General features: G+C 39.9%; 1 protein-coding gene across 12 annotated transcripts in view; it reads right to left on the minus strand.

Annotated features, from left to right (window-relative positions):
• The window catches only part of LOC126428097 (poly(rC)-binding protein 3), a 503159-nt gene that overhangs the window by 34826 nt on the left and 440983 nt on the right, over nt 1–27350 (minus strand). For 6 of the 12 annotated variants that reach the window (XM_050089989.1, XM_050089992.1, XM_050089990.1 and 3 more), the window contains 3 exons: nt 17273–17389; nt 15293–15571; nt 2270–2623 (listed from right to left, as the gene is read on the minus strand). In XM_050089989.1, coding sequence (XP_049945946.1) covers nt 2270–2623; nt 15293–15571; nt 17273–17389 — 750 coding nt within the window. The remainder of the gene's footprint in view (nt 1–2269; nt 2624–15292; nt 15572–17272; nt 17390–27350) is intronic. The other 6 variants (XM_050090000.1, XM_050089996.1, XM_050089995.1 and 3 more) reach the window with 3 other exon arrangements.

The raw sequence follows: 27350 nt of genomic DNA on the forward strand, positions 1-27350 counted from the left end.
GAGTGCATGAATGGAACACCAAAGGAATGCCATATCTTAGAAAGCAGGTACACGCAACTTGAAACGCCTCTCTTACGCATAGTTCACGCCTCGAGACACTAAATGAACCACTGTTTAGAGATCTCACTTAACATATAATATCTGACAGCACAGGATTACACCACCAAAGTCGCAGTGACTGTTCGAAATGCACGGAAATATATCAGACGATATTTTAAACAAGGGCTGAAAAGGTTTGTACCTCAGCTCACTAGCAGAAATATCTGAATGCACTTTGGAGTAATTGTAATTGCTGTATGTTCTCCTGAATGAGAACAACATATTTAACAGAGACCAAATGACACACAATGAGAGTGACCCACACCATAAAATTATAAAAGTAATATTCTTAGCATATGTATGTGTAAATATCAACAAGATCAACAGTACAATTACCAGCCGGTTCAACAAAGTTACAAACAGGATGAACCAGGATTAAACAAACTCTGAGATCTGAACGGAAAAACTGTCAGCAAACATGGGCTCTTAAGCGCATACCTTATAAGTTACGAGATAGTTTTAATCTTCACTACTGTGAAACATCTGTTCTCCTGAAGAAGTGCTCATACCTCTGAAGGTATACATTTTAGAGACTGTTTACTGGACACTTTTTTCTTATTTTGATCCGTAGTACCAATTCTGAAAGTTTGTTGGTGGAGTTCTGGTTCACCCTGTGTATAGGAAGGGGAAAAGCACAAACTGGTGGCATAACTAAAATGTCCAAAATTAAGACTTTCTGCCTGCTAAATATAACCATGGGGAGCAACGACAAATTATACTAACGCTATCGCCCAGTTGGTAATTTGTGCCTCCAAGAAGTGTCCATTCATAAGGTAACAAATTATTGATGTCTATTTTTAAAAAAATATGACCATGTTATTGTTTATAATTGTCAGAATTTTATTTACAAGCTAATTAAATAGATCACCTCCTCGACAAATACAAATTCCTACAGGAAGTCAAAGCGAACAACAGAGAGCAGAAAATTAATAGAGACCTTGAAAGCTTACACATACATACTCCCATCACCACTCATTCTACTCAACTTGCATGTGGAAACATCCTCTTGCCACAGTGACATTGCCACAGACCTAAGAAGTCATAGAAGTACTCTCACTACACTCCTGTTGCACCATCACCACCATCACCATCCAAGATTTTCAACAACACCTGCTACTCAGAAACTGCCATCATTCTGCCCTCATTGGTTCAACCGCGGAAGTCTATTGTGTACATGCGTTTATCATTCCATACTTTGCATGTATGAAACTAACATTTTTTTGTTCAGGGAACAAAATTTACTTTAACTCTTTGAAAGTCATCTCAATCTCATTCTACTCTTCAATGGTTTCCTTTAATTACTCATTGGTATTAAAGTCAAGTAGTATCAACTGTAATGTGTTTCAAAAGCATTTTAACTTTAAGAAATGGTCTTCCTGAGGTTCACTTTACTGCATTAACTGTCAATATTTCACATTTATTTTGATTCCAATGGAGCAACAAATTTTTGCTTTTGTCACTGAATATAAATATTAAAATGAAGTGACAACAGTTATATTAGCAACCTTTAGACATTTAAATCTAATAAAATTACTTCTAAAGACAATGGTGTTCTTAGTAGCACAACTGCTGAATGATAACTTTGTTCTGAACAACGGAATAAAGTTTGGTTGCAAAATTAACTACATTAAAACATATCCACAGCACCTATGACAACCCAGCATCACGAATTAAACACAGAACTGTTGACAAAATCATTTTATCCCCAAATGATTTCAACAAGAAATTATTTTCCACATACACAATACGGACCTTCTTTTGCATTAAAATTTCCGTCAGCTCTCGACTCAAAAACACATAGCTACACTAATGTTTGCACACAAATCAATTGATTTGACACCATATTAAAATTCTGAATGCATATGTGGAAACAACAACTGGCATTGGATGGCAGTGATTTGGGGAATGGTTTTGCTCAAGAAACCCAAATTTGTACACAGTACTAAACAGAGACTATGGTGGTGCACATATTAATACAGCTGCCACTGTACAAACCTGCTCCAAGATATGGAACCCCCTAGTGTTGGTGTGTAGGTGGGCCGGGGTGGAATTTCAAAAGGGGTCGGGGTGGGGGGGGAGGGGTCGATACGGCAGAGGCGGGGCACCGTGTCACGGTCGAAGGGTGGATTCGGGGCACTCAGGAGACGGCAGGGGGCCCGACCGGACTTACGTCGGCAGCGAGGTGGGCGGGAGGCAGAGCAGCCGCCAGGTGGCCGTTCTTCAGCAGCGGGTCGGCGAGCCCGGTGGCTGCGGCGGCCAGCAGTGCAGGGGAGGGGGGCAGGCCCAACTGGGGGTGGGGGTGCCCCACGCCGGGGGGGACCGACAGCGACACTGACACGGGCACGGGCGGCATCGCCGGCCCCGGACCCGCACGGTGCAACAGGGGCATTGTACTTACGTCGGCAGCGTGGGCCGGCACCGCATAGTTACCCTGGATGGTGTAAGCCTGACCACCAGCCAGGATCACGGGTCCCGCAACCTGCGGCTTGGGCCGGTACGGGATAGTGGCGCCCTTCGGTGGAGACTGCAACAGAAAACAGAAAAATGAGTCAAAAAACTACATACTGGAGAAAACCATGTAATTGTACATAACGATGACTTTCAATTTTAGCAGTGCACTATCACATACAGAATTCGGACTGTAATTACAGGCTCCTTCATAACATACATTTTCTCACATACCCGAAGTCACTCACCGGTCAATGGCTCTACAGTTGAAGAATGATTTCAAACAACAGCTATATTTCATTATAGCCACCATTTCTTACTAGAATATTGCTGAGAGTGAATAAAACCTATAAATTTATTAAAACATCCACTTTCATTCTTAAAAACTGTGCAGCCTAGTGCAAGATATATGCAGCAAATGTTTACCGGGATACAATTGACAATATGTATCAGGAACAAACCGAACAGAATAGTAACGGGCTTGTAAGAGAACATTATAAGAGAAAAACTGTAGTACCTACAATAAAATTAACTTTTGTATCTGCAGTTATGTATGATCTAGAGTGCAGGATACAAGTTTGTTTGATTCATAGGTGTGTGTCACAGAAATGCTGGAAAGAGGTTTGATAGACACTGTAAGATGATTACCAATTATTCCATTATCACATGAAAGTGTACCATTACGAGGAACATTACCGCTTTAAGGAACAAGAAAAATTCTTTGCGATACCTATGCTCAGACAGGGATTGCAAAGATTAATATTAAACTATTTACAATACAGAAACAAGCATTTCTTACCACACTCCATATGCTAATGGCATAACAAGGAAATCTGACACAAAGGGGAAGAATGATCTGCCACACAATAGGTTTGCAGAGAACATGTGTAAATGTAGACTCTGGAAGCGAACACAGGTGCAGCTATTTAGCAAGTGGCATTGGTCCTGTCTATCATTAACCAGATATGATCCAACAAAATATATAAGTAAGGATAAACCACAATCTTCTGATAACACAATGCAACAAACTGCAAGTTCACAAAAACTTCTTGAAAATGTAGGCATTCTTTATATATTTCAACTGCCTGAATTCAAAAATATATCCAAAGCTTATTTCGCCCATAGTTTTTGCACAAATTGCTTACTTTTGCAATAACGATACTACACACAAAAACACCACATGAAGTTCGGAACTGGCACATTGGTTTGCGTTGTGCAACACTCGCACACCTAGCTGGAGGTAACTAACTGTCACACTGCAAATGGCACTACTTGTCCATCGCTGTGTTAAGTTTGTGCAAGGAAGCCTGTGTAAACTTTCCCATCTGTTTCTGTGGTGGGGGAAAATTACTGCTTTCTTGAGAAAGTTCTATCATGTCTATTTCAGAGTGAAACAGTGACATAATAAAGTATGGGCTTCACAGGCCTTGGGTACTGCACATGTAGAAGATTTAGGACTGTAGGCAGCAGCAAAGACGAAGGCATTACGATTCGACATCTCTGTGGCCTGGTGGGAACAAAAGAATCACACCAATGTCTGTTACTTGTCCTCGTGTACCATTACCGGTTTCCACAAGAAGAACAGGAAGACTATTGACAATACAAACAACATTCACTCAGCAACTTGTCCTGTTCTACATAGCTCTGATACACCTGTACTACAGCCTTCACAAACATCAGATAGGGATGGCAGTGATGATAGAGGTACCATGCAGGAGATGGAGCATACTGACTTTGAAGTAGGCACAGATGAGGGCTCTTCTATTCACTCACAAGTCTATCTAAATGATTCAGTCTGTGATCTGGGACTGACAAATGATAAAGTAGAACTCCTAGGAAAGATGTCTTTTAGCAGCTGGTGGTGTCTGAGCACAATATGTTGGCCGATGCGCAACAACCGGTTTTCGTCCAAAGCACTGGGAGAGTTCATTCATTAAAATCCTAATTGTAAACTGCCGAAGCATCCGCAATAAAGTGCCGGACTTTGAAATGCTCATGAAAAGCATTAGAGCTCATAATACTAGTGCAGAAAACTGGCTGAAACCTGAAATTTATAGCAGTGTGATTTTTGGGGAAAATTTGAGTGTATATTGAAAGGATAGACAAATGGGAAATGAAGATGCTGTATTTGGCACAGCAGAGAAGGAACCCAATTCCACTGAGGTGGAAATTGAAGCTACGCATGAGATCATTTGGGCAAGACTCAATATCAGGGGTGAGCATAAAATAATTAGGCCCTTCCTTCGCCTAACAGACTTATTCCTAATGCAACCAAAAACTTTAAGAGAAAACCCTCCGTTCACTTGTTCGGAAGTTCCCCAATCATACTGAACTTGACAGTGGAGACTTTAATCATCCAGCAACAAATTGGGAAAATTAAAGTAGTGCTTTTTTTATATAAAAAACAAAGATGAGGTGACTTACCGAACAAAAGCGCTGGCAGGTCGATAGACACACAAACAAACACAAACATACACACAAAATTCAAGCTTTCGCAACAGACTGTTGCCTCATCAGGAAAGAGGGAAGGAGAGGGGAAGACGAAAGGAAGTGGGTTTTAAGGGAGAGGGTAAGGAGTCATTCCAATCCCGGGAGCGGAAAGACTTACCTTAGGGGGAAAAAAGGACAGGTATACACTCGCACACACGCACATATCCATCCACACATACTGACACAAGCAGACATATTTAAAGACAAAACTCTTTGTCTTTCAAGAAACATAAAATTAACCTAACACACCAAATGTAGAAAGAAAGCGTGTAAACTGTCTGATGATGAATCGCAACGATTCGAAACTGGTAACGGTTTCCTTTGAATAAAGGAACTCAAAGTAAATTTGTGGCTGGTTGCTGTCCTAACACGCTCAACATTTGTCTTCAAAAACAGCCACGGTCTCCAATATGTCATCATATGACAAAATTGCATTTCTGTGCTTGCTGCAGAGGATGGCCACGGAAACAAACTCGTTATCTATGATACAAGTTCCACAACCTCTCAAATTCAAAGTTCTTAAAGGGTGTGTTCGCTGGTCCCTTTTTGGAAATAATTGCTACATTTCATTCAATGAATGCCATAGAGCAAGAAACCTGGACTGCCTGTAAGTGTGTGGTTCAAACCGTTTTGAGAAACAATCTTAGCCCAGAGTATATTGATACAGTTGAGAACATGGCGACAAAATTCAAAATAAATAAACCATTTTAGAAACAATGTAACTCCACATTTTATGTAAAATCTGTCATTTGTGTACAGGCCTTCTTTAAGGGTAGCTGCAGCGTTCTGTACAAAAAACAACATAATATCCATCGCCCTGTCTATGTTTTTTGCATCTGGTAACTTTGTATCAGTTTTAGAAACAATATAACTCCTGGAGTTCTGGTGTTTCTAATCTTAATGCGGCAGCAATGTTCATTCCATTCACAGTACAGTGTGGTCTGTTTATTCTAGTAATAAGCTTTGTCATTTTGAAGAGTTGATTGTCTCTGACAGAACAGAAAATTCTTGGTCTTAGTTATCTTATGCAATTACGAGGTGCAGGATGATAGATTTATTTTAAAGTTCTGTGATAACTGTAAACTACATTAAATGAAAGAGAGGTGAAAGGAATCAGGTTAAATACAAGAGTGAGGTGATTAAAAGAGCACATGTTCAAGGAAGTGAAAACATGAAATATGCAGGTGAAAATTCTGAAAAGAAAAACAGGTGAGAAATGCAATTGTAAGAAAGCATGTTTTGTTAATGTTGATGTTGATATATTTCATTAGACATCTTTGTGAGATAGATTAAATAATTTCAAGAGCACAGATGAACAGGATATATACTTACAAGGTCTGATCACCTGTAACAATGTACAAAGACCTTGTCTATCTAAAAATGTGTCTTCCATCAAGTGTAGCCACAGAAGTACTCCATCATACTTAATGATGAAAGGAAGGTGGTCTAAAAAGACAGCTGTCATTTATGAGGAAGCCCCCTCCCCAGCAAATTCAAAGCCTGCCAAAATTAAGAGGCCCATTCATCAACATATTGAGGCTTCTCCAAGAAAATAGACTCACTATTCCTCCAAAGTGAAAAATTGCCTTGATGCAAAGTTATATGTGAAAATTGTGTTTCCATTTTTTTTTAAGCAAAAATATCCTGATGTAGACATTATGTATCAGAACTATGCTAAAACTTGAAAGGACATTTTCACATCAGTTTTGGGAGGCCTCAGGTAGGTACCCGCTGTACATGTGAACTTCTGGAAAAGAAACTAAAGAACCCATACCTTAATGAGAAGGCAAAAGGCTGCTGAAGCAGAATTAATGATTCACAAAAGAAGAGCTAAATATTTTACAATACTCAGCAGCTTCAATGAATCTGTGCAAAGAAAGGGAGTATCTTGCCGCTATAACATTTGACTATACGCGGAATATTTCACAGCCCAATATTCTGGTGCAGGTGGTAGTTTATCTTCAACAGTTAACGCTCAATGTTTTTGAAATTCATAATGCAAAATCAGGAGGTGGTCATTTTTACCTCATAATGAAAACGATGGTAACAAAGAACCAAATTAAGTACGTTCTTTTCTTCTGCATTACACAGGTAATTGCATTCTGAAGGATGTGAAGCGATGCTCGGAGGATGGGCAACTATTGCTGTCTGCTCCAGTGTAAGCACACACGAATGCCTCATGTGAGAAAAAGTGGGGGTTTACCATACAACTAATACAACATGTAATGAATGTGATAAATGCATCTTTGTTACCCTGTTCTCTGGATGCACCTGTCTGTTGTGTGCATATTTCAATACGTTATTGTTTGAAACTTTTGTTTCACTAACGTATTATTAGTGTGCCTTATACTACTTAAGTATATGACAATGTTGGTGAAACTGCGGGCGACAAAATGTTTTGAATATCAGTTTCAAATTCAGGAACACCTACATTAGCAAAAAAGTTTTTACTGCTGCATTGTGTAATTCAATTATAAAGTTTCTACAGCAATATTGTCGAATCCTGCTGTAGTTGATGCTTCACCAAATGTCATCATCCACTTTAGTTACTTCTCTCTTGCTTCTACTTTTCAGCTACAGCTGACCAATAATGACAGAAGCCACATACATTATCTACACTGCTTGCCACCGTAAATGCAACACCAAGAAAGACAAGAGGTAGCACAACAAAATTTATTTTGTAGATAACATGTTGACCAAGTATCAAATGATTACGTTTACAGACGTCTGTGACATGTGGTTCCTGCCAGAATCAGTAGCCAGAGTAGCCGCCGTTGTTGGAGATCACCGCTGCCACACGTCTCGGCATTGAGTCAAAGAGATGTTGGATGTGTTCCTGGGGTACAGCAGCCCAAGCAGCTTCCACATGTTGCCAAAGATCATCTGGTGTGGCAGCTGGGGATGTAATCTGGGTCGCTCGTTGGGCATCCATGGACCACGTATTTTCTATCGGCGAAAGATCCGGAGAGCGAGCCGGCCAGGGAAGTAATTCAATCTGGTTATTGACGGAGAACCTTTGGACAATGCGTGCCACGTGTGTTCGCGCATTATCCTGTTGAAATATGGATGTGGCCGAGCCCTGAAGGTAAGGAAGGACAACTGGCTCCAGCACCTCGGATATGTAGCGCCGGCTATTTAAAGTACCGGCAATGCGTACTAGAGGCGTGCGAGAGTAATATCCAATACCGCCCCATACCATAATACCCGGTGCAAGACCAGTGTGGCGGTGCATAATGCAGCTGTCTAGCATCCTCTCTCCACGGTGTCTCCACACTCGAATCCGACCATCGTGGTGCTGCAGACAGAAGCGTGCCTCGTCAATAAAGACAACGTCATTCCATTCTGCCGTCCACATCCGTCCGTCATCACACCATTGGCGACGGAGACGTCTGTGGTTCTGCGTCAATGGTAGACGAAGCAATGGACGTCTTGCGGACAGACTACTTTGCTGTAAACGGCGTCGAATGGTTCGCGCAGACACTGGATGATGCGTTACAGACGCAATGTGCTGTGCTATGGTTTGGGATGTCACTGAGCGATCCGTCACTGCCATGCGCACAATTTGCCTATCAACACGTATAGTGGTGCACCGAGGTCAATGCGATCGACCACGTCGGTCAGTCGTACCCTCCTGCATCCAACGGTCACATATCCGCATTACAGTTGTTTGGTTTCGTCCAACACGACTAGCGATTTCTCGGTATGATAATCCACAATCTCGGTAAGCCACTATCCTTCCACTGTCGAACTCTGATACTTGATCAAAAGATGTTCGCTGTTGTCTACCAGGCATAACTGATCGTCTTGTGAAACAACCACAAGGTAAACACACGTGCCGAACGTACACTCGTCGAAATCGCCAAGCCTTCAATGGCGCTATGAGGTGGCGCCACAGGCGCACGTGATGTGCGTCTGCACTGAAATTCTAATCAGTTGCATATCTCATCGCTGCAAACTCATGGTGTAAATTTCACTCGATTCGGATGCTTCCTTCAGGGTGTTGCATTTACGGTGGCCAGCAGTGTAGATATTCTCTGAAGGGAAAGGCATAATGGTGATGCTTTATGTCATCAACGAGAAACGTGCTACAGCTGAGCCATTGTCAGAGCATTTCATCTAACTTAAAAGTTGAAGTATGTGGGATTATCATCAAAAGGAGAGGGCGGCGGGGCGGGGGGGAGGGGGGGGGGGGGGGACACCATTTCAGCACGAACTTTGTTAATTGTTTTAGAAACTAAGGCCACAACTTTTTGCAAAGAGCTATCAAAACATGCTGTCAGTTTTACGGAAGGTCAACCACGCTTTGCAATTCTGGGTTCTGTTCATCCATACATTCAAATATTGTGATAACTAACACAGTAGCCAAAAGTAAAAATCATGGCGAAACTACCATCTTTTATTAACGCACTAGCTTAGGTCCCACTGCTTCGCTCACATAGACAGTATGGCCTGTAGACTTTTTTTTGTCTTTATTTGGCTGAATTTTATGCTGTTCACAAACTGCATTGCCTTCTAAGCTTTTCACGCTAGTTAAGGCCATATCAGCAAAGTCTTTTCCAAATTTATTTCTGACCAAGAAGTGATTCTGGTAGCTGGTGACCAAGTTTTTGTTAATTATGCCTTCTGCATTTTTGTGGAGATATTTTGGAAGCACCTTCATCCCTTAAAAAATATTGCTTTATATCTAACCGAGAAGTGAATCATTAATTTAGCACTAGAACTTTTTAATGTAACGAAATATTTTCAAAAATCTAATACCAACTGTCACAGATGTAGCTTCAAAAATCCTTTATCAATTCTTTAGCATTTATTTTCAAAAAATTTCACCCATTTTCCCCCCTTAGTAGTTCAATTTCCCAAAACGCTGAAACCATTATTTCTTTATTTCTGACCAAGAAACCAAATACTAATTTCTGCAGGCCTAGCTTCAAAGTTGCCTAATAGCAACGTTTCTGGAAAGACTCTTCGTCCCCTTAGGGTTGGAATTTCGAAAATTTCTTCTTAAATGATCCCTACAGTATAACAGCAACACCTTGTCCAAATTTCAAGTTTCTATCCTCAGCAGTTTGGGCTAGGCGATGATGAGTCAGTCAGGACATTGCCTTTTATATATAGAGATTAGGCGTATTTTATGCACAGCACAGAGAGGGGTCTCCAAATTAGAAAGAAATGAAGAATGTCTGTTTCACTCAACTGCAGTACAATCAAATGACTTGACACTGTGAAATATTACGGTACTGTTGTGCTAATATATTTGGGGAAATATCATGAAACCCCACTTAAAAACCTTTTAAGGCACTTGAAAAAAAATAGTGTAAAATGCGGGAAAATGTAAAATGTGGAAAGTAACATTTTAAGCTATTTTCACACTTCATGTATGATACACGTATATGTAATAAGCATCAAAACACTTGTCAGGAACTTGTTTATTAACTACTAAAGATTTATTAATTAATAAAAACCACTAATGCAACTGGAACCGATAAATGTCTAGGGAGCAGGAGTGTTTAAACCAATTCCATAGGTCATAATCAATCTTTCATTAAAGTCTGCAGCTGTCATTCATTATTAAAATAATGAAACACTTCATCAGTTACATATTTTTTCATGTTTAGCACGATGCATTTCGAGAATTTTTTCTCGTCTTTAAGTGCAAATATTTACATAAGTATTTTGTGTAGTGTTTGCATACATGTTGTACTGTAACAGTCTTTTTGAGGTTATTAGCTACTGTGCCACCTCAGCAATGTAGAAAACCATACAGATGCCAACCATCATTCACACCGTTTGTTTGTGTAATATCATACAAAATACATACGTAGATACTGGACTCGACAATGAGGATACATTATCCAAAAACGTTCTGCCCAGCATGAAAAAATACGTAACTGGCACTGTCTATAAATCAAAAAACATTTGAGCAATGCAGAGTGAGTGAAGGTGTCAACTAGCACTACTAGTGACCAAATAATGAAACACGCTAAATATGATTCAATGAAGGTGTCACAACAATCACAAAAATCCTGAAACTACGCACGTGCAGTATAGATGGATTGGAAATGGTTGTGATTGGTCATGATATCTTTATTCGAATGAACATAGTTACTCCCATCAGCCGGCATGCTGAGTAGAGCTTGGCAGCGGCAGGAGATGCAGCATGAATTGTTCCCACTTTGCGCGCACTACATTTTCATTCGACAAATCTTCCAAACGAAGAAAACTGAATGTCAGAAACAGTTTTTCGCTGTCGTGTTTACACGTTAAGGTCTGAAGTGGATTTGCTAAACCCATATAAATATGGTTATGATTTAATCAGCACAATTGTTATTTCTCTTCAATTATACAAGATATAAACAACTTCAGTCTAATATTTCTTCTTACCCTTCCCTGTACAAAAAGCCGCTCCATCCATATTAGCCCAAAATTTTTTAAGACAAGATGAAACCTGACAGCCCAAGCACATTTCAAAATCAGTTGCATTTACACGAGAGTGAAAATCAATTGCACAATTGGATAACCAGCTATAGGAAGCAGATTTCCAGAACTGATTATGAAGTGTTTATATAACCACCCAGAAGTTGTATCGGGAAATCTGTTTACAAAATCCAGTATCGGGTAGCCCCTACAAACGAAGTGACATTTACTGATTCAAATCTGCTGAGTAGAGCACCGTGGTGTCAACAAACTTAAAACACACAATGTTTGGTAACACTACTTGACACCCAACATCATGATAGCATCGATTTACGCCAGTTTTTTCTCCACACAAACATTTTTTCATAAAGTGTAAATCAAAGGAAATTTATAAATTTGTTGAAGCAAAATCAGTTGCGAATTAACATTGTGAACATAGGAAATCTGACGGAAGTGATAAAAAAATATCAAATGGTGGGAAAACGTTAATTCCGGAAACATAAAGTGGGGTTGTACTGTATTTTTGAAGACGGTAGAAATCTGTAACTAAAATTTTGTGAAAAGAATTTGCCACAACGAAACACCTTTAACGATTACCACCTCATTCTGCATATTATATCTGTGACACTCTGACCCCCTATTTTGTGACAATACTAGTTTTAATCTGCCAGGAAGTTTCATATCAGCGCACACTCCGCTGCAGAGTGAAAATCTCATTCTGGAAACATCCCCCAGGCTGTGGCTAAGCCATGTCTCCGCTATATCCTTTCTTTCAGGAGTGCTAGTTCTGCAAGGTTCGCAGAAGAACTTCTGTAAAGTTTGGAAGGTAGGAGACGAGATACTGGCAGAAGTAAAGCTGTGGGTACCGGGCGTGAGTCGTGCTTCGGTAGCTCAGTTGGTAGAGCACTTGCCCGCGAAAGGCAAAGGTCCCGAGTTCGAGTCTCGGTCGGGCACACAGTTTTAATCTGCCAGGAAGTTTCATATCAGCGCACACCCCGCTGCAGAGTGAAAATCTCATTCTGACAAATCAGATGTTTGTGGACTGGAGGGACATAAAATGTATTCGTGGGAGTGTTCTTTCTGGACTGCTGGTTGTGTAGCAGGCAACTTAGTCCTGCGAGGTGTAAGTTTGACAGCTTGTTGCACAGCTGGAGGCGGAGATGGGGGATGCTACAGTGACACTGGGCTATTTTACAGCTGCGGTACTGAATTTGAGATTGCATGTCTGTGTGGCAGTGTCTTTCCTGGAGCGAGATGTAGTAAGAACAATACCGTAAGTGCTGGATGGTAAAACGCAGTTTTTTAAGACTGGCCAACAACTTGCGTGCAACCAGGTAAGGCACTTTTTCCTTCAGCCGGATCTCCTCGACGGCCCGCTCATAGAGATACATGGGACAATCTTGGGAGGAGACTGCACTGTCATCATTGCAACTGATACAGCAAGGAGGAGGAGGAGGAGGAGGAGGAGGAGGAGGACAATCGCCCTCGTGAGCATCGCCACCTCATGTTACACATGTAGCCCGATATCTACAGAACATTTGTGTGTGATTGTAACGATGGCACTGGCAGCAGCGCATCTGGCTTGGTATGTACGGGTCAGACTATGATTCCTTCATAGCTTGCTTTGATCCGAGATGGAAGCACTACTATATCAAATGGCAGAAAAAGAGAGCGTGTGGGAGCCAAGGATGCATCAACTTTTTTCTCATCCAATGGACTGCAATGATGCCCTGATCAGAGGTACGTTTGGTTTATGCCTTTGTCAGACCATCAAGCAGCCCAGTGTAAACAACAACACATGAAGAATTCAGTGTTTTATGGGCCTTGACACAAAATGGATAGCCGTGGATGAGAGAAGGTGCAAGCAGTTTCTGTGCTTGAGGATCAGTAGTAGTCTCCAAAAGCAAAGTGCCAATACATAAATGAGAGCAGGATTTCACAGGGTTAGCAATTGAATCAACACCTCTCTGACAATAAATGGAATTAGCGTAGCAAAGGACAGGCAGTTCAGTATGTGAGACCACAAAAAACCGTGGTGCAGCTGGGAGAGTCTCTGAATCATTAGCCTCTCGTTCTGTTTACATTTTGTGGACGTAGACTGTGAAGATGATGGTTAGCTAATTGTGAGAAAATCCCCAGGGTTGCCAGGGTCTCCAATGATGTGTTCTTTCCCACTGGGGGCCTGCCTCAGAGGGGGTCTTATCCTCCTTAGGTGATTGTTCACACCTCAGGTCACACCTCCCGAACATCTGACACAGGGACCAACCGGTGATTTGGGAAGATAACAGCTCAGGCAATCACCCCTCCATGGGCCTGGCCTGTAACAGGGGGAATGTGCAAACCCTACACTAGGAATTACGTCATTATCCAGTCACCTGTTATGTGGTCAGACGCATGGGCCGTCACTCAGGAGTGAACCGGAAGGAATAAGAAAATGAGAAACCACAAATACCAAAGTGGAGGAAGAATTGGAGAAGGGGACCAAAGAAAGGAAAAAAAGGACGAAAAACAATGGAGAGAATGCTCTGATGTCAGGCTACTGAAAATGCAGGACACATTAAAAAAAAAAAAAAAAAAAATCACAGACACGTTCCCCAAGGGAGTGGAAAAAGAATAGCAAGAGGACAGACATGCAGCACAGAAGGGAAAAGATGCTAGTAAGGCGGGGGCCTGTGGTAGCCAAGCACGAACCTGACAGAGTGGCAAGCTCCCTGGTGGAGTTGCGGAGAGGGGGGGGGGGGGGGTCGCTTAGTAATATAGATGTGGATGACCTCAGTTTTCATTAGAGTCAATTGCCACTCTTAGCACCAAACAAATATCGTGTCTAAATCATTTTGCAACTGCATTTTATCTTCTAATGCCTGCTCAGATTGTCTGTTACACCATTTATATACATTAGCTACAGCAGAAGGCCTGTGACACTACACTTTCTTGAAGAACACCAGATAGTATTGTCAATTACACAAACTTTGACCTTTCTGACAGAAAATCTTGAATACAGTCACCCAGCTGAGATATACTTTATGCACCTGGCATGTAGGGACTAGGAGAAAGAAATTGTGTTTATAAACTTCCCAAGCTCAACAATGCCTGTGTTTCTGATCAAACTGCAAATCCTTAATGTCAATACCCACTGCATCTTTGGAAGATACTATGAATTTGCTTGAATTATTGTTTTTGTGCATTGCTACTGTAATGGAGTATTCTTAGCTACTGTTTAGCAAAAGAAGTTTTATGTGGAAGGTGCCTATGATTTTTAGCACAATTACCATTTTTCTAATTTCTCCCCTCAACACATATTTTTTTACGAAGTGCAGGCCAACACCAAATGCAGGGGGCATGACGAGATTAAAAAGGTGTTTGTTTCACTCTTGCAGTATTCTCTTACCAATAGTAGATTATTATTATTATTATTATTATTATTATTATTTTGGGCTCCTATCTTTCTTTTACTTTAACACCTGCTGTTCTTGGCAGACTGCATACCCGTGAACATTTTCTACTCATTGTTACTCTCAATATTCGCTGTCAGCTACACAAAGCTAGCAAATTTAATTGCTCAGTGAGTGAACCATCAGCTTTGAGTCTCCTAACTTGTTTCAAAAATGATCGCCACAGGAAGCATGCCTCTCCTATATATACAGAAAATAAAATAAAAGTAACACTTTCAGGTGTCATGGCCTACTGACAATGTGGGAGTGATACGAAAGTAGACACCCTCCTCCTGAAAGAAACAGACAGGTCACAATAAATACGCCAGTTTCCCGTCACTAAAAATCTGTGATTTACTGTGGAACAGATGTTTTCATTATAGAAACTACAGAAAAAAATTTAAACTAACCTCAAGCATGACGCAGCAAATGTGGTAGATGCACTGAGTGACAGCTTCGCTGGTACCCGTGATGGTGACAGCACGTTCCGTCGAGTTTGGCAGCATCTCCGATGCTACCTGGATGGATGCTCCCGTGACTTCTCGTATCTCCTTGATCTTTGAGCCACCCTTTCCAATGAGGGATCCACACTGCGAGGCGGGAACGATGAGCCGCAGGGTAATCGGAGGTCGGGGGATGCCCGAACCGCCCCCTCCTCCACCCTGCATCTCCTGGAACTTGTAACACCACTGGGGGTTCAAAGACCAACATGTGTGTTATTAGATAGTGTTCCAACTGTGGACAAGCAGCATTCAGAGTTTGTTGTGGTTTGTCAAAGCAATATGCTGGAAGGGTGTGCGAACAGAAACTGCATATGACAACAGGATAGTGACAAGATTCTGCACTACTAGGGCAACTTTCTCCCTGGTTCCTGAAGCTATGGACACAGTCTGTGCAGTAAGTACACTTACAACAATTTAAGCTGGCCGCGTATTCTGTTAACCCTGTGCAACCTTGTTGCAGTCTATATGGCATACTTTTACAATTTTACATCACTGTAATATATCTGTTTTATTTGTACACACACTACAACAAAGCCCAACACCAGTTTACAGAAAGTATTTTCCAAATACAGAGTAGAAACAAAACTAAGAACTTCCAAGTTCCAAGACTTACAAAAATTAAAGACAAAATGCAAGTAGTAAAGGCAGTGCGAGTCCAATTAGAAAAAATGTGATATGTTGTTGGTTCATTATTTAGAGCCTTTTGGTAAATGATGATAGCAAAGAAAGTCCGTTTTAAAGCTGTGACACAGGAAGAATACAACAACACTTATCTGAAGAACAAAAGAAGACTGATCAAGAAATATGAAGGGTTATCCCGAAGGTGTGTTCCATAGCCACAGAACCAAGAGCATACATATAAAAAAATAAATTACTGAGGAAGAAAGAAGGGGAGTTGAAAATTATACAAACACAACAAACCAAAAAAATAACTAAAAATACTTTTTTCTGATATCCCAGTTGAATATCATTTCTGAGGTCATGCTATCTACAAACTGAACTCTATAAAATCATCATGCAGCTACAGACCAACTTTAAATATGAAGAAACATACATGGGGCACATAAGTTTAATTAAAATGAAACTGATAAGAAATACGTGCAAGTGCATTTCACAGTAAATCTCCCAATGCAGCCAAAGGCAAGAAAAAAGATATTTAACAGGGATATCAAGTTCTTTCCACTTGTAAAATCTAATTACAATAACTGTTTCCCTTGCAGTAATTTCTGGTTTACCTTACACAGAGAAGATGAAATTTATGGTCTTTAAACAATGCTAAATGTTGGCATTGGCATGAAAGTTACACTGCAGAATCCAATGCAAATAATCCAAGCTATCCAACAGAAAGAAGAATAAAAACAGTAACACTAATGAGGGAACAAATTTACCAATACAAACTCACATTAAGACAGAAAACAGTTCTCTCCAAGATCATGCATTGTAAAAGTATGTAATAGCAGCAAGGGTGTAGCTGATGCATGCACATTCAATTAAGAGGCACAAATTATGAATGCAGTATCTGTAGTTGAAGCAACACTATCTAATCTATTTCATTTCTTGAAGAAGAGAAAGACCTCCCATTACATTCTAAGGAAATAACTTAATGCTAGTTAATTTTTAATATCTTTCATACACAACCACCAGAAATATTTCAGAAAATATATCTGTGCTGTAGTTATTATAAATACATGGAAATACTTCAAACAGTATGCAGAATATGTAAGAAAAGACATCTATGTCAAATTTACATTACCAACTCATTTTAGTTCAAAAATGTTTTTGTGTGTTTCACAATGATGATGTCCATTAAACTAGCTCAAAATTATAAGATGAAGATTGCACCGATCTGACTACCCACAGCACTGTGTGTGTAAGATCTCTACTTACCTCTTCAAACTTCTTGCAGATAAGGGTGAAAGCTTTAAAAATTGCATTTGTCGGTCCAGTGACAGTGACAATTCGTTCGGGACAAGAGCCATCAGATATGTTGATCTTTGCACCAGACTACAAAAAGAAAAAGAAGCACTTCACTTTAACTATTCAATTATGCACATGAAAATGGATGGCCTTTATTAACATGGTATCATACCAAATAAGTCTTAAGCACCTTTTACACCTGGTATGTTGTTCAAGATTGTTAGACACTACATAAAAATTTGAAACCAAAAAGTTTAAAAATTCACATCACACAAAGGAAACCACTATTACTAAATAACAACACTCCACCCGAACAGGCCTCGAAGACCCGACAGGACCAACTCGGCCCAGAGGCACTACCGTATGTGGATAGAGAGGAGCCAGTGGTCGGCACACCACTATCCCGGCCGTACGGCAGTTTACAAGACCGGAACAATAAGAAACACGTACGTATAGCTACTACCACGTGGACCGTATGCACTAGAGATATTAAGGGCAACTTAATTGGCAGCAACTGGTTTGGCCACAAAGGTTACGGTTTCAAATATTCACGTGGGAAAACTAGCCTTTTGCCAAATGCAACAAAATGTTTTCACTCTTCTTACTACTGCCCATGTACACATGCTTCGGTGATGAAAGGTTTAAAATCCAGTGCACTGTATCCCTCCGCCCTCCTCACAACTAGACCAAATAAGTAGAGGATGTGAAACAACTCATCAAATTTTATTTTGATTTACGCAGATACCTGACAAAGTGAATAAAATTTCATACAAAGTTTAATGAACTGCTCAATATACTGTTACATTTTTGTCTCTATAACCTACAATTCCAAAACATTCTCTGTAGTATTACAACGACCACCCGCAGCAGGAACCAAGCCAAAATATCCTCCCTCGCTACTTCAGAGCACTAAATAACTTCTGTCCTTGTTATGTATACACCTGTTATCTCACTACAGTAAGTACCCTCCCTCAGAACTGGCTCGTCATAACATCTCGCTTTTCTTTTGCACCTTTTACTGTCACCACTGTTGTCGTCGTCCTAACAGTGTACTAGACCATCAGTTCTCACTCCATAACATATTAGATAAATTATCATTTCAAATAATTTTAATTGTATATTATTTCATTAGTATGTATCACATTAAAATCATCACTCTTTATGCACCTGAAATGTATGTGTAAAATCTTGGCCTGATCTGAGAGGTCTGAACACCCTCATCCAATCATGTTAAATAAAAAGTTCATTGCAGCTTCACTGGGACATTTCACTACTACTCAACAACAGCTGCCATCTATAGAACAGCTGCGGCGGTGTCTGCCCAAAGTGTAAAACAGAACTTTTTCGAGTCCAGTTATGCACTGAAATTACTATTATACTAAAGCAGGCAGTTCCGTCAAAACTAGCACTCTATACAATGAATTTATTAAGTTAGTGAGTAGCTGCGTATGTTATACATGGCCTACGTGTGGAGAAATTTCATTAGAGGGATTTGTGTTGTCGTAACAGTAACAAATGCAAACAAATCAACTACTTTTTAATTTGCAAATCACTGCAGCAAATCACAATCACAAGAGAAAGCAGAAACTACCAAATGTAATTAGATGAGGCCAACATATAGTGTGGGTTTTATCATCAAACACAGCTACACCGCCGGCCGGGGTGGCCAAGCGGTTCTAGGCGCTTCAGTACGGAACCGTGCGACTGCTACGGTCGCAGGTTCGAATCCTACCTCGGGCATGGATGTGTGTGATGTCCTTAGGTTAGTTAGGTTTAAGTAGTTCTAAGTTCTAGGGGACTGATGACCTGAGAAGTTAAGTCCCATAGTGCTCAGAGCCATTTGAACAGCTACACCTTCATCTCTTAGTTCTTCTTCTTCTTCTGCTGCTGCTTATCCATTAATGGATGTTGGCAACCACATGCTGCATCTTTCTTCTGTGAACCGCAGTATGCAACAGCTGGTCTACACTTCGTAGTCCTGTCCACTGCTTTATATTGGACAACCAGGATGATCTTCACCCTTTTCTTCTTTTTCCTTCAATCTTCCCTTCTATTTTTAACTGTAGAAGCATACATTTGGTGTCCCATATCAATTGTCCTATATCCGTCCTACAGAGCTGTATAGAAGCAAGGACCAGATGTAGCATTTTACAAATCAGACTAATGTTTAGGTCTACGTCTGTGCTTGTAAGAATATTCTTAAATTTTATGAAGGTGTTTCGGGCATTCTCTATGCGACATTTTATTTCAGAGTCTGTTCACCAGTCTTCACATAGCCACATTCCGAATATTTAGTCTCGTTGACTCTTTGTATTACAGACTCTCGAAATCATGTATTTGCATGTTTTAAATGAGTCAGACTCTCTTGTGACAATCATAAAATCAGTCTTTTTGAAGTTAATATTCAGACCTAGAGTACTGCTGTAATCTCCTACTATGTTGACAAGTTGTTGAAGGTCATCTAAATTATCAGCTATCAATACTGTGTCATCAGCACAGCAAATGTTGTCTATACACACTCCATTAACCTTTATGCCTTTTCTACATCAAGTGCCTACTGAAAAATACTCTCAGAGTGCAAGTTAAATAACAGGGGTGCGGTATGCATCCTTGTCGGCCTCCTCTACATATACTGACCAAATCTGTAACCTCATTATCAAATTTAACCTGCACTCTCTGCTTCCAATATAAATTCTCTATGCAGCAGATATCTTTCTCATCTTATGAATTCTCTTGAGAACTTCCACAAGTTCATGATGTTGCACTCTATCGAATGCTTTTTCGTGGTCAATGAAACAGAGGCGTACATTTTTACCCTGATCGTAGCAGTTTTGTACTACGTTTAGTGTGACTATTGCTTCTCTTGTACCTAAACCTTTCCTAAATCTAAACTGTCTCACTAATTAATTTCTCACATTTTTCGTCTAGTCTCTGATCGATGATTCTCGGAAATATTTTCAGAGAATGGCTCATAAGACTAATGAGTGTGATCTTCAGATCATCTCGTATTCCTTTTCTGTGGTAAGGGAATGAAAGTTGATAATAGTCATTCAGCAGGGTAATAACCAGTGTCGTAAATTGTGTTAAACAGTTTAAGACTTTGATACCTTCTTCATCAAGGAGTTTAATAAGTTCGAATAGAATTTCATCAGGCCGTGTGGCTATTACTAACACAAAAATCTGGGTACACAAATTGTTACATTTTCAGTTCCTTCTAGAAGTTTCTATTCATTTCCTTCAATTAAATTTTCCCACACCTCTTTGCGATGCCTACCTCCAATTCCTTGTAACATGAACCGTATCCCTGTGGAAGACCAGTATGCAAAAGCTGATCTATACATCAATCCAGGACATACTATTCAAGTCACATCACAGGCATACCCTACCCTATCTGAGGCAGGCTACCAGTGCGTGTGGTTGGGTCATACTGACCTTACTAAACTTACACTCTGCCTTTTATACGCAAAGGACCTCACCTCGTCGAATACACCGATTGCCATAAGATCACTCAAATTAAGCAACACCTGGCATGGCCAGTATCTGTGAAACCACCACAGGTGTTTCGAATTTTCCCATTGCCTTTCCAGCAAAGGGAAGGAGGGGTGGTTGTGCAAAGTTCATGATCTCCAGACTTTGCACCAATTCCCTAGGTTAAACTGCAAATCTTTCCACACTACACCATGAAGTGAGTGCGGGTGACAATGGTGGTGGTGATGTTGAACTGTCCTTCGGATGGGGACATTAAGTTTGGCAGCCACCTTGGTGCTACTCAACAGGAGTAGGGTATGTGCCAGCAACAGGTATCAACACCCCCCCCCCCTTCTCTCCCCCCCCCCCCCCCCCACACACACACATTCTGTTGCGTCTAGACATAAACTTTTCCGCAGACAAAAGGGGCTGGGGCTCTACGACATGAGCAGAATAAACCCTAACAGGTGAATGCCAATTGCTGCTGTTTATGTGGTCAATTGGGTGCGCAAATGATCAGCGTTATAATTCTTTGTGAAATCCATAGATTCAGATTACCACAGTGGAAATAAACAACTAAGAGGAATAACAGGTAAGAAAGATTACATATTAACTTCTCGGCGTATCCAAGAAAATGACATTCTGACAGAAAATTTTTGCCAGATCGCTACATTAGTAAGGACCAGTTGTAGCAGCAACTTAAGTTCTATTCTTGGAATAGTGTGGAAAACACGTCGTACATTTGTCAGAACAAGGAAGGAGAGAAAATGGGATCACCATACAAATTATATGAAAGAATATGATGATTCCTAATTTTTATATAAATTTCATACTACTACTTCCCAATCTCTCACTTGAGAAACTGGAGTGTACAAATGGAATGTGAAACTGTTTCCTAAGACAAAACTTTTTGCTTGTTGTAGGCCTGATAGGCATTTGATATTGGTGCTTCATGAATTATATTCTATTGTGTTATAAAAATGACCATTTGTGCCAGTCTTGCTAATTTGCCACGTGTTACAATTGCTGCAATATTAGAAAGGCCTATTTCGTTTTATCTAGCAGAAAGTGAAAAAACTGATGTAATCAAGTCGAGAAACCACACCAGTCTTGGGTACTGTTTGTATTAACAGGTTTTTCAGTATTGGATGACGACACTGATTTTTCTTGTAGCAAAAAGTTTGACGAACTTTGATGAGATGATAAGATTCTTTCGCAGAAGGGTAAGCACGTCGTGTAAAGCTGTAGCAAGATTAAAGAGGAAAAAATGCTGGGACCTAAGGTCTGAAGAAATGTGTACCGCCTTGTTTGTGTCTTTCCTTCACTGGTTTCATGTTTCTTATGTTAAATTCTATGTCACACAAAAGAGAAAGTTATTAGCTAATAGGCAATGAAGAGTGCAAATTTTATCAGGAGTTCTTATTTTCCTTGTTACAAATAATCAGAGGATGTCAAATTGGCTGCCTGAGAGCATAAGAGGCACCACAGGATTTTTACTTTCCACTGTCCTGAATATAGGTTTGATGGCTTCGATACAAAATATACATCTTTGAATTCCAGAGCAAAATACAGTGGCGTGTGATAGAAGAATGCTGTGTGAAGAGGTCTGATGCTACAGTTTGGCACACTTAAGACCAAATAACATGTCTTACCTTTCTCTGAACATGTATGTTTTATACATCAAACTCTTCAGAAAGATGTGAGCTACAAAATGAAAATATTTTTGAAAACTTTATTTCCTAAAATTTTTGACACCCCATCCCAAACACTTGAGGGGGAGGCACCACTATCAATATTTTGCCACAGTTCGGAAATACCTTAGATCCGGGGCTGAATACGACTTTACTTTTACAACCTTTCATGCTGTCACCAAACAGCTATTTACCTGAATATCAAATTGTGGCAAACAGATAAGTAAACCACATAGCATCCGAGCATATTTTCTTGAGCACAATGCTCTCAGCTTCAGTATATGAATCTGTAACGCCTCCTCCCCACTCACCAACAGTCCCCACCATTTCACACTAGTTTGATACCTTTATCCTTAAATCTACAACCACTAAGTTTTGTGCAGTCTGTTCTATTGCCTACCCCTCCCAGACTGCACCACATAATTTATCATATACCATTTGCAACCTCCCCAGTCTGCACCTAAGACAAGCTCACCAGATGAAAATGCCTATCCTGTTCCTTCGGGGTGACCCCAACACCGAGCCCTAAGACTACTACATCCAGCTTCCTTCATGTTCCTCAAACCTACCCCATTTGACGATTTCTTATTGCAGCTAAGTTGTGCTGGGACAATGCAGCTTTGTGCATATGACAATGTAGCAAATAATGAATAGTAGCGAAATCTTCAAACTGGAATTAATTTTAGAGGGGTGGGGACGATTGTAATGTTGTACAATTAAAAACGATGTCTAAGAGAGCTATCTGCCTGAAATAGTACCGAACATGTATTTCTTGAGCACTTTGACATACTCTATCGCAATTTCTTAAATTGTGTTTAGAAGTGCCCCATTTTACGGCAATACTCGGCCGCAACAACATTGCCTTTAACTGGGCTGCAACAGACAAAAAAATTTGCCATATAACTGATGTAGGCTGTTGCAGGTAGTTGCCAACTTACTGGTGATTGCTGGTGTTTTCAACTAAGTGTGGTATTTCATACTACTCTCACCAACAGTCCTGTAGTCACGTGTCTGAGTGAAAACAATATTGTTTTGCTTTTGTTTGAAAATTTGCATGCCACACACTTTGTAGTTGTTTGTTATTGAAGTTTGTTGTCTACAGCAATGTAGAAGCAAGAAAATACAATTTTTATAAATGTGATTCATCTATGAGCAGAGCTATAGAAGTCTAAATCAATGTATACAAAGATCACAATACGAAAAACAACTGGCAAGCTGTTGCCAATGATCTCAGAATCAAGCTAAAAACAACTCAAATCTTCAAAGTCATGCCAGACGTGAGATAAAAACCTTGCACAGGAAGAGTGGAAGTGTAGGCAGCTCTTCATTGACAGGGTGTGCATTTGATGCTTCAGGTTTCATACTATATTGACTCACACAAGAAACAGGAATTTATAGTTTCAAAAGTGTGTACTGGACAACGAAAATAAAATTAGGATAAAAATTTTACTCTTATTTGAAACCTCCCTTAATAAAGTCTTTCAGAACTATCAAAGCACTGCATACTTTTGGTACCGTAAGTCTTATTGGTGATTAATGAAGTCCAGAGTGGTACATTAAACTTCTGTACAAATCACCAGTAGCTAAACCCCACAGGGTAACGGATAATCGGGTTTTAAGTAGTACATACTGGTTTTAGCAATTCTTGGGCGAACTGCTTCTACAAAATATTTGAAACCTTAAAATTTTGCAACAGGTATGTAACAACATCAGCTTACTAGTTAAATTTTCTGAAACATTCCACTTACTTTAAAACAGAACACACTTGTGAAGCAAAATTTCTCATTCTTGCTCTATTCCTTATGTGACGCGAAAGTAATACAGCTACACTCATTCCCACTATCTTCCATTTGTCCACTTTGTGGCCCCCCTGAAACACTTCTGGCATAGATATTTAGTGCTGCAAACACTTCCAGGCAACAGAGGCCAGCAATGTTGCAGTAAATGTGGCTTCAATTTGTGTGGCCACATGTTGCCAGACAATATTGTAGACAATGAACAAGTTTTACGGCCTGTGTAACCAGAGTTTTATGCGTATTAATAAGTGATTACATGTCGGTAAGACGTGTGTACATCTGTGCACTCACACTTAAATTATATTAAAATGAAGCGGCAGAGGTCACTGTAGTAATAGAGCTGCTACAATTGCAAGTCATATTTTTATTTCTAAAGCACATGAATAGTTAGGTTAGTAAGTGCTATGTAAAAATAAATTGCAAAATTTATAAAATGCAATTACTCTCAGTGGTATTCCTACCAGGTTATTAATATGACAATGTTACTTTCTTTCAGAGTTGGAATATACTAATTCCTAAATTAGTGACCATGGGGAATGAACAGGTTGTTTTAATTTCACCTGACCCCAAAAAAACCACAAGCTATTTTTAAACGCCATTTCTAAATTCCAAAAATGCAACTAAATTTAATTAACATACAAAATGTTACATAGCCTTCGACTAATTAGAAAGAGCCATCATATTTATTGAAGCCAACTATTTACTGTTCCAAGAATTTATTAACATTGTTTAAAATTTTCTTGCAATTTAAGAAACAGTTAAACAACATTTGACTTCCAGAGAAGAACTTTATGTAGAATCATTATGACTAAGTACAAATTAGTCCTCCTTGGAATCATGCAGAAATTCCTAGATCTTAAATAATTTTTCGGCTCTGTTCTGCTCTGTCCTAAACTACAAGTATTTCTTAATTTCGGCTTACAAGCCCCTCAGTGCAGAAGATTCTTTCAATGGATGCAGTGGTGGCAGAGTGAGAAATGAAGCTTTTCACAAACTTAATAAATCTTCCTTTTCTTTTGCTGTTTTCACTTACGTTACTTTCCACTATCTGTTTACCTGTAGCTGTAACAATTCCATTAGAAAACACAGCGGCTGGAAAATAACCAGAATCAGTAATCCTAAACACATTATGCTTGCAAAGGTACATGCATCACTATGTGCCATTTTCTGCTTGTGTCTGTGTATGTGCGGATGGATGTGTGTGTGCATGCGCGCGCACGAGCGCGAGTGTATACCTGTCCTTTTTTTCCCCCTAAGGCAAGTCTTTCCGCTCCCGGGATTGGAATGACTCCTTACCCTCTCCCTTAAAACCCACTTCCTTTCGTCTTTCCCTCTCCTTCCCTCTTTCCTGACGAGGCAACAGTTTGTTGCGAAAGCTTGAATTTTGTATGTATGTATGTGTCTGTCTGTGTTTCTATCGACCTGCGAGCGCTTTCGTATGGTAAGTCACATCATCTTTGTTTTTAAATATATTTTTCCCGCGTGGAATGTTTCCCTCTATTATATATAATTCGTTTTCTGAATGCAAAGAACACCAAGACAGTCAACATTTGTCAAAAGATTTACACAGAAAATGCAATAAGTGATTCAATGGTAAGGAGATGGGTCCATTTGTTCAATGAAGGACACCACAAAAAAACCAATGAGAGCTGTACTGGCAGCGTCATGTACTTCTTAAAGCATTGTGCCAGCCAGTCCTCAGTGAGCAGTGGTTCACATGCCTTACATTGTGTGACAAATCTAATCAAAAGAGGGACAGACCAAGTTGCACAACCCTAGAAAACTTTAGAAAGTGTTGAGAGGACTGCCTCTTGTTCCTCTGGATTCAATAATGGGGCAAACTGTAGTTGCTCAGCAAATTAACGAAGGATCAGTGTTACGAATTTGCAAGAAGATTTTAGCAGAAGAGGAATGGGGCAAGTCCTCTGTATTGGTGACACCAGAAAGAGGTACCTCAAGGAGATGGTCACAAAACTCTAATCATTACAGGAATATGCAATTCGCCATGAAATAAACACACATTATTCAAGAAAAAAGCTCAGAAAGCTACATGCTACCTTCGTAGCAGCAGATACGATACACACTGGTAAACTGTCCTCGCTACGAGTCGTGTCAAGGTTATGGTTAATACACTGTATCATTTGATTATACAAGGTAAGGCACTCAAAGGCAATGAAAAAATAAAAAAGACATTGTTTGCTGGCTAGAGGAATGTAAGTTCAGTTTAACAGTACTCGACAAGGGCAAAATTACTAAGAACTTGTGTTGTAACGCAAGTCGAAAAATCCAATTTGTCTTGGGGGTGAAATACTAAAAATTATGGGCATTAAGTGCATTGAATGCCTCCTTACCATTGCTATTTTAATGCAATAAAACTCATTTGGAGTGAGGTTAAATGTTTTACTGCTACAGAAAAAAATTTACACTGACTAAAAGGAAATGCCTTTTGAAGCGGCAAATGAAAAAGTGACAAGAAGACTCGTAAAAGGTAGTGGAATGTGTGAAACTAGTGTTACAGGAAGCACAGAACAATGAAGGTGTGTTACAACAGTATGTCTAAGACTTGATAATACAGTGACTTTGAGCAGTGACACCAATAGTTCAAGTGACCGACTCTGAATTAAGCAGTTTTCCTATTGTCCGATTAGTGCATACTTTAATGAACATCTCACTTTCACTGAATTTTTGCATTTGTGAATTTATTTGATCACTTTCTCTTTCCTTTAGTGAGACTAAGGAATATAGTTCAACCAGCTCCCATCATCTCCTTATGGTAAGTTCAGCTGAATGTTAGATATAATTCATTTTGTGTAGACACCAAGATGTTATTTCATGTGTGTAATAGTTTATGATACATGCAGTGATAAGAAGGAAACTTCTTCCCGAGCAAAAATTACTGTTTCAATAACCAATGTAATACTGAGCCTTATTAAAAATCAAGAAGAGATTTCTGACTTGCTTAGAGATACCACTGAGATTGATACTATACATAAATTTCAGAATTTTTACGTTGTGTGTGTGTGTGTGTGTGTGTGTGTGTGTGTGTGTGTGTCAGTCTTTAAACTCCGTACTTTTAACAAGTTGAATAGTGAG

Source organism: Schistocerca serialis, chromosome 12 (genome assembly GCF_023864345.2).
Source record: "Schistocerca serialis cubense isolate TAMUIC-IGC-003099 chromosome 12, iqSchSeri2.2, whole genome shotgun sequence".
NCBI lineage: Eukaryota > Metazoa > Arthropoda > Insecta > Orthoptera > Acrididae > Schistocerca > Schistocerca serialis.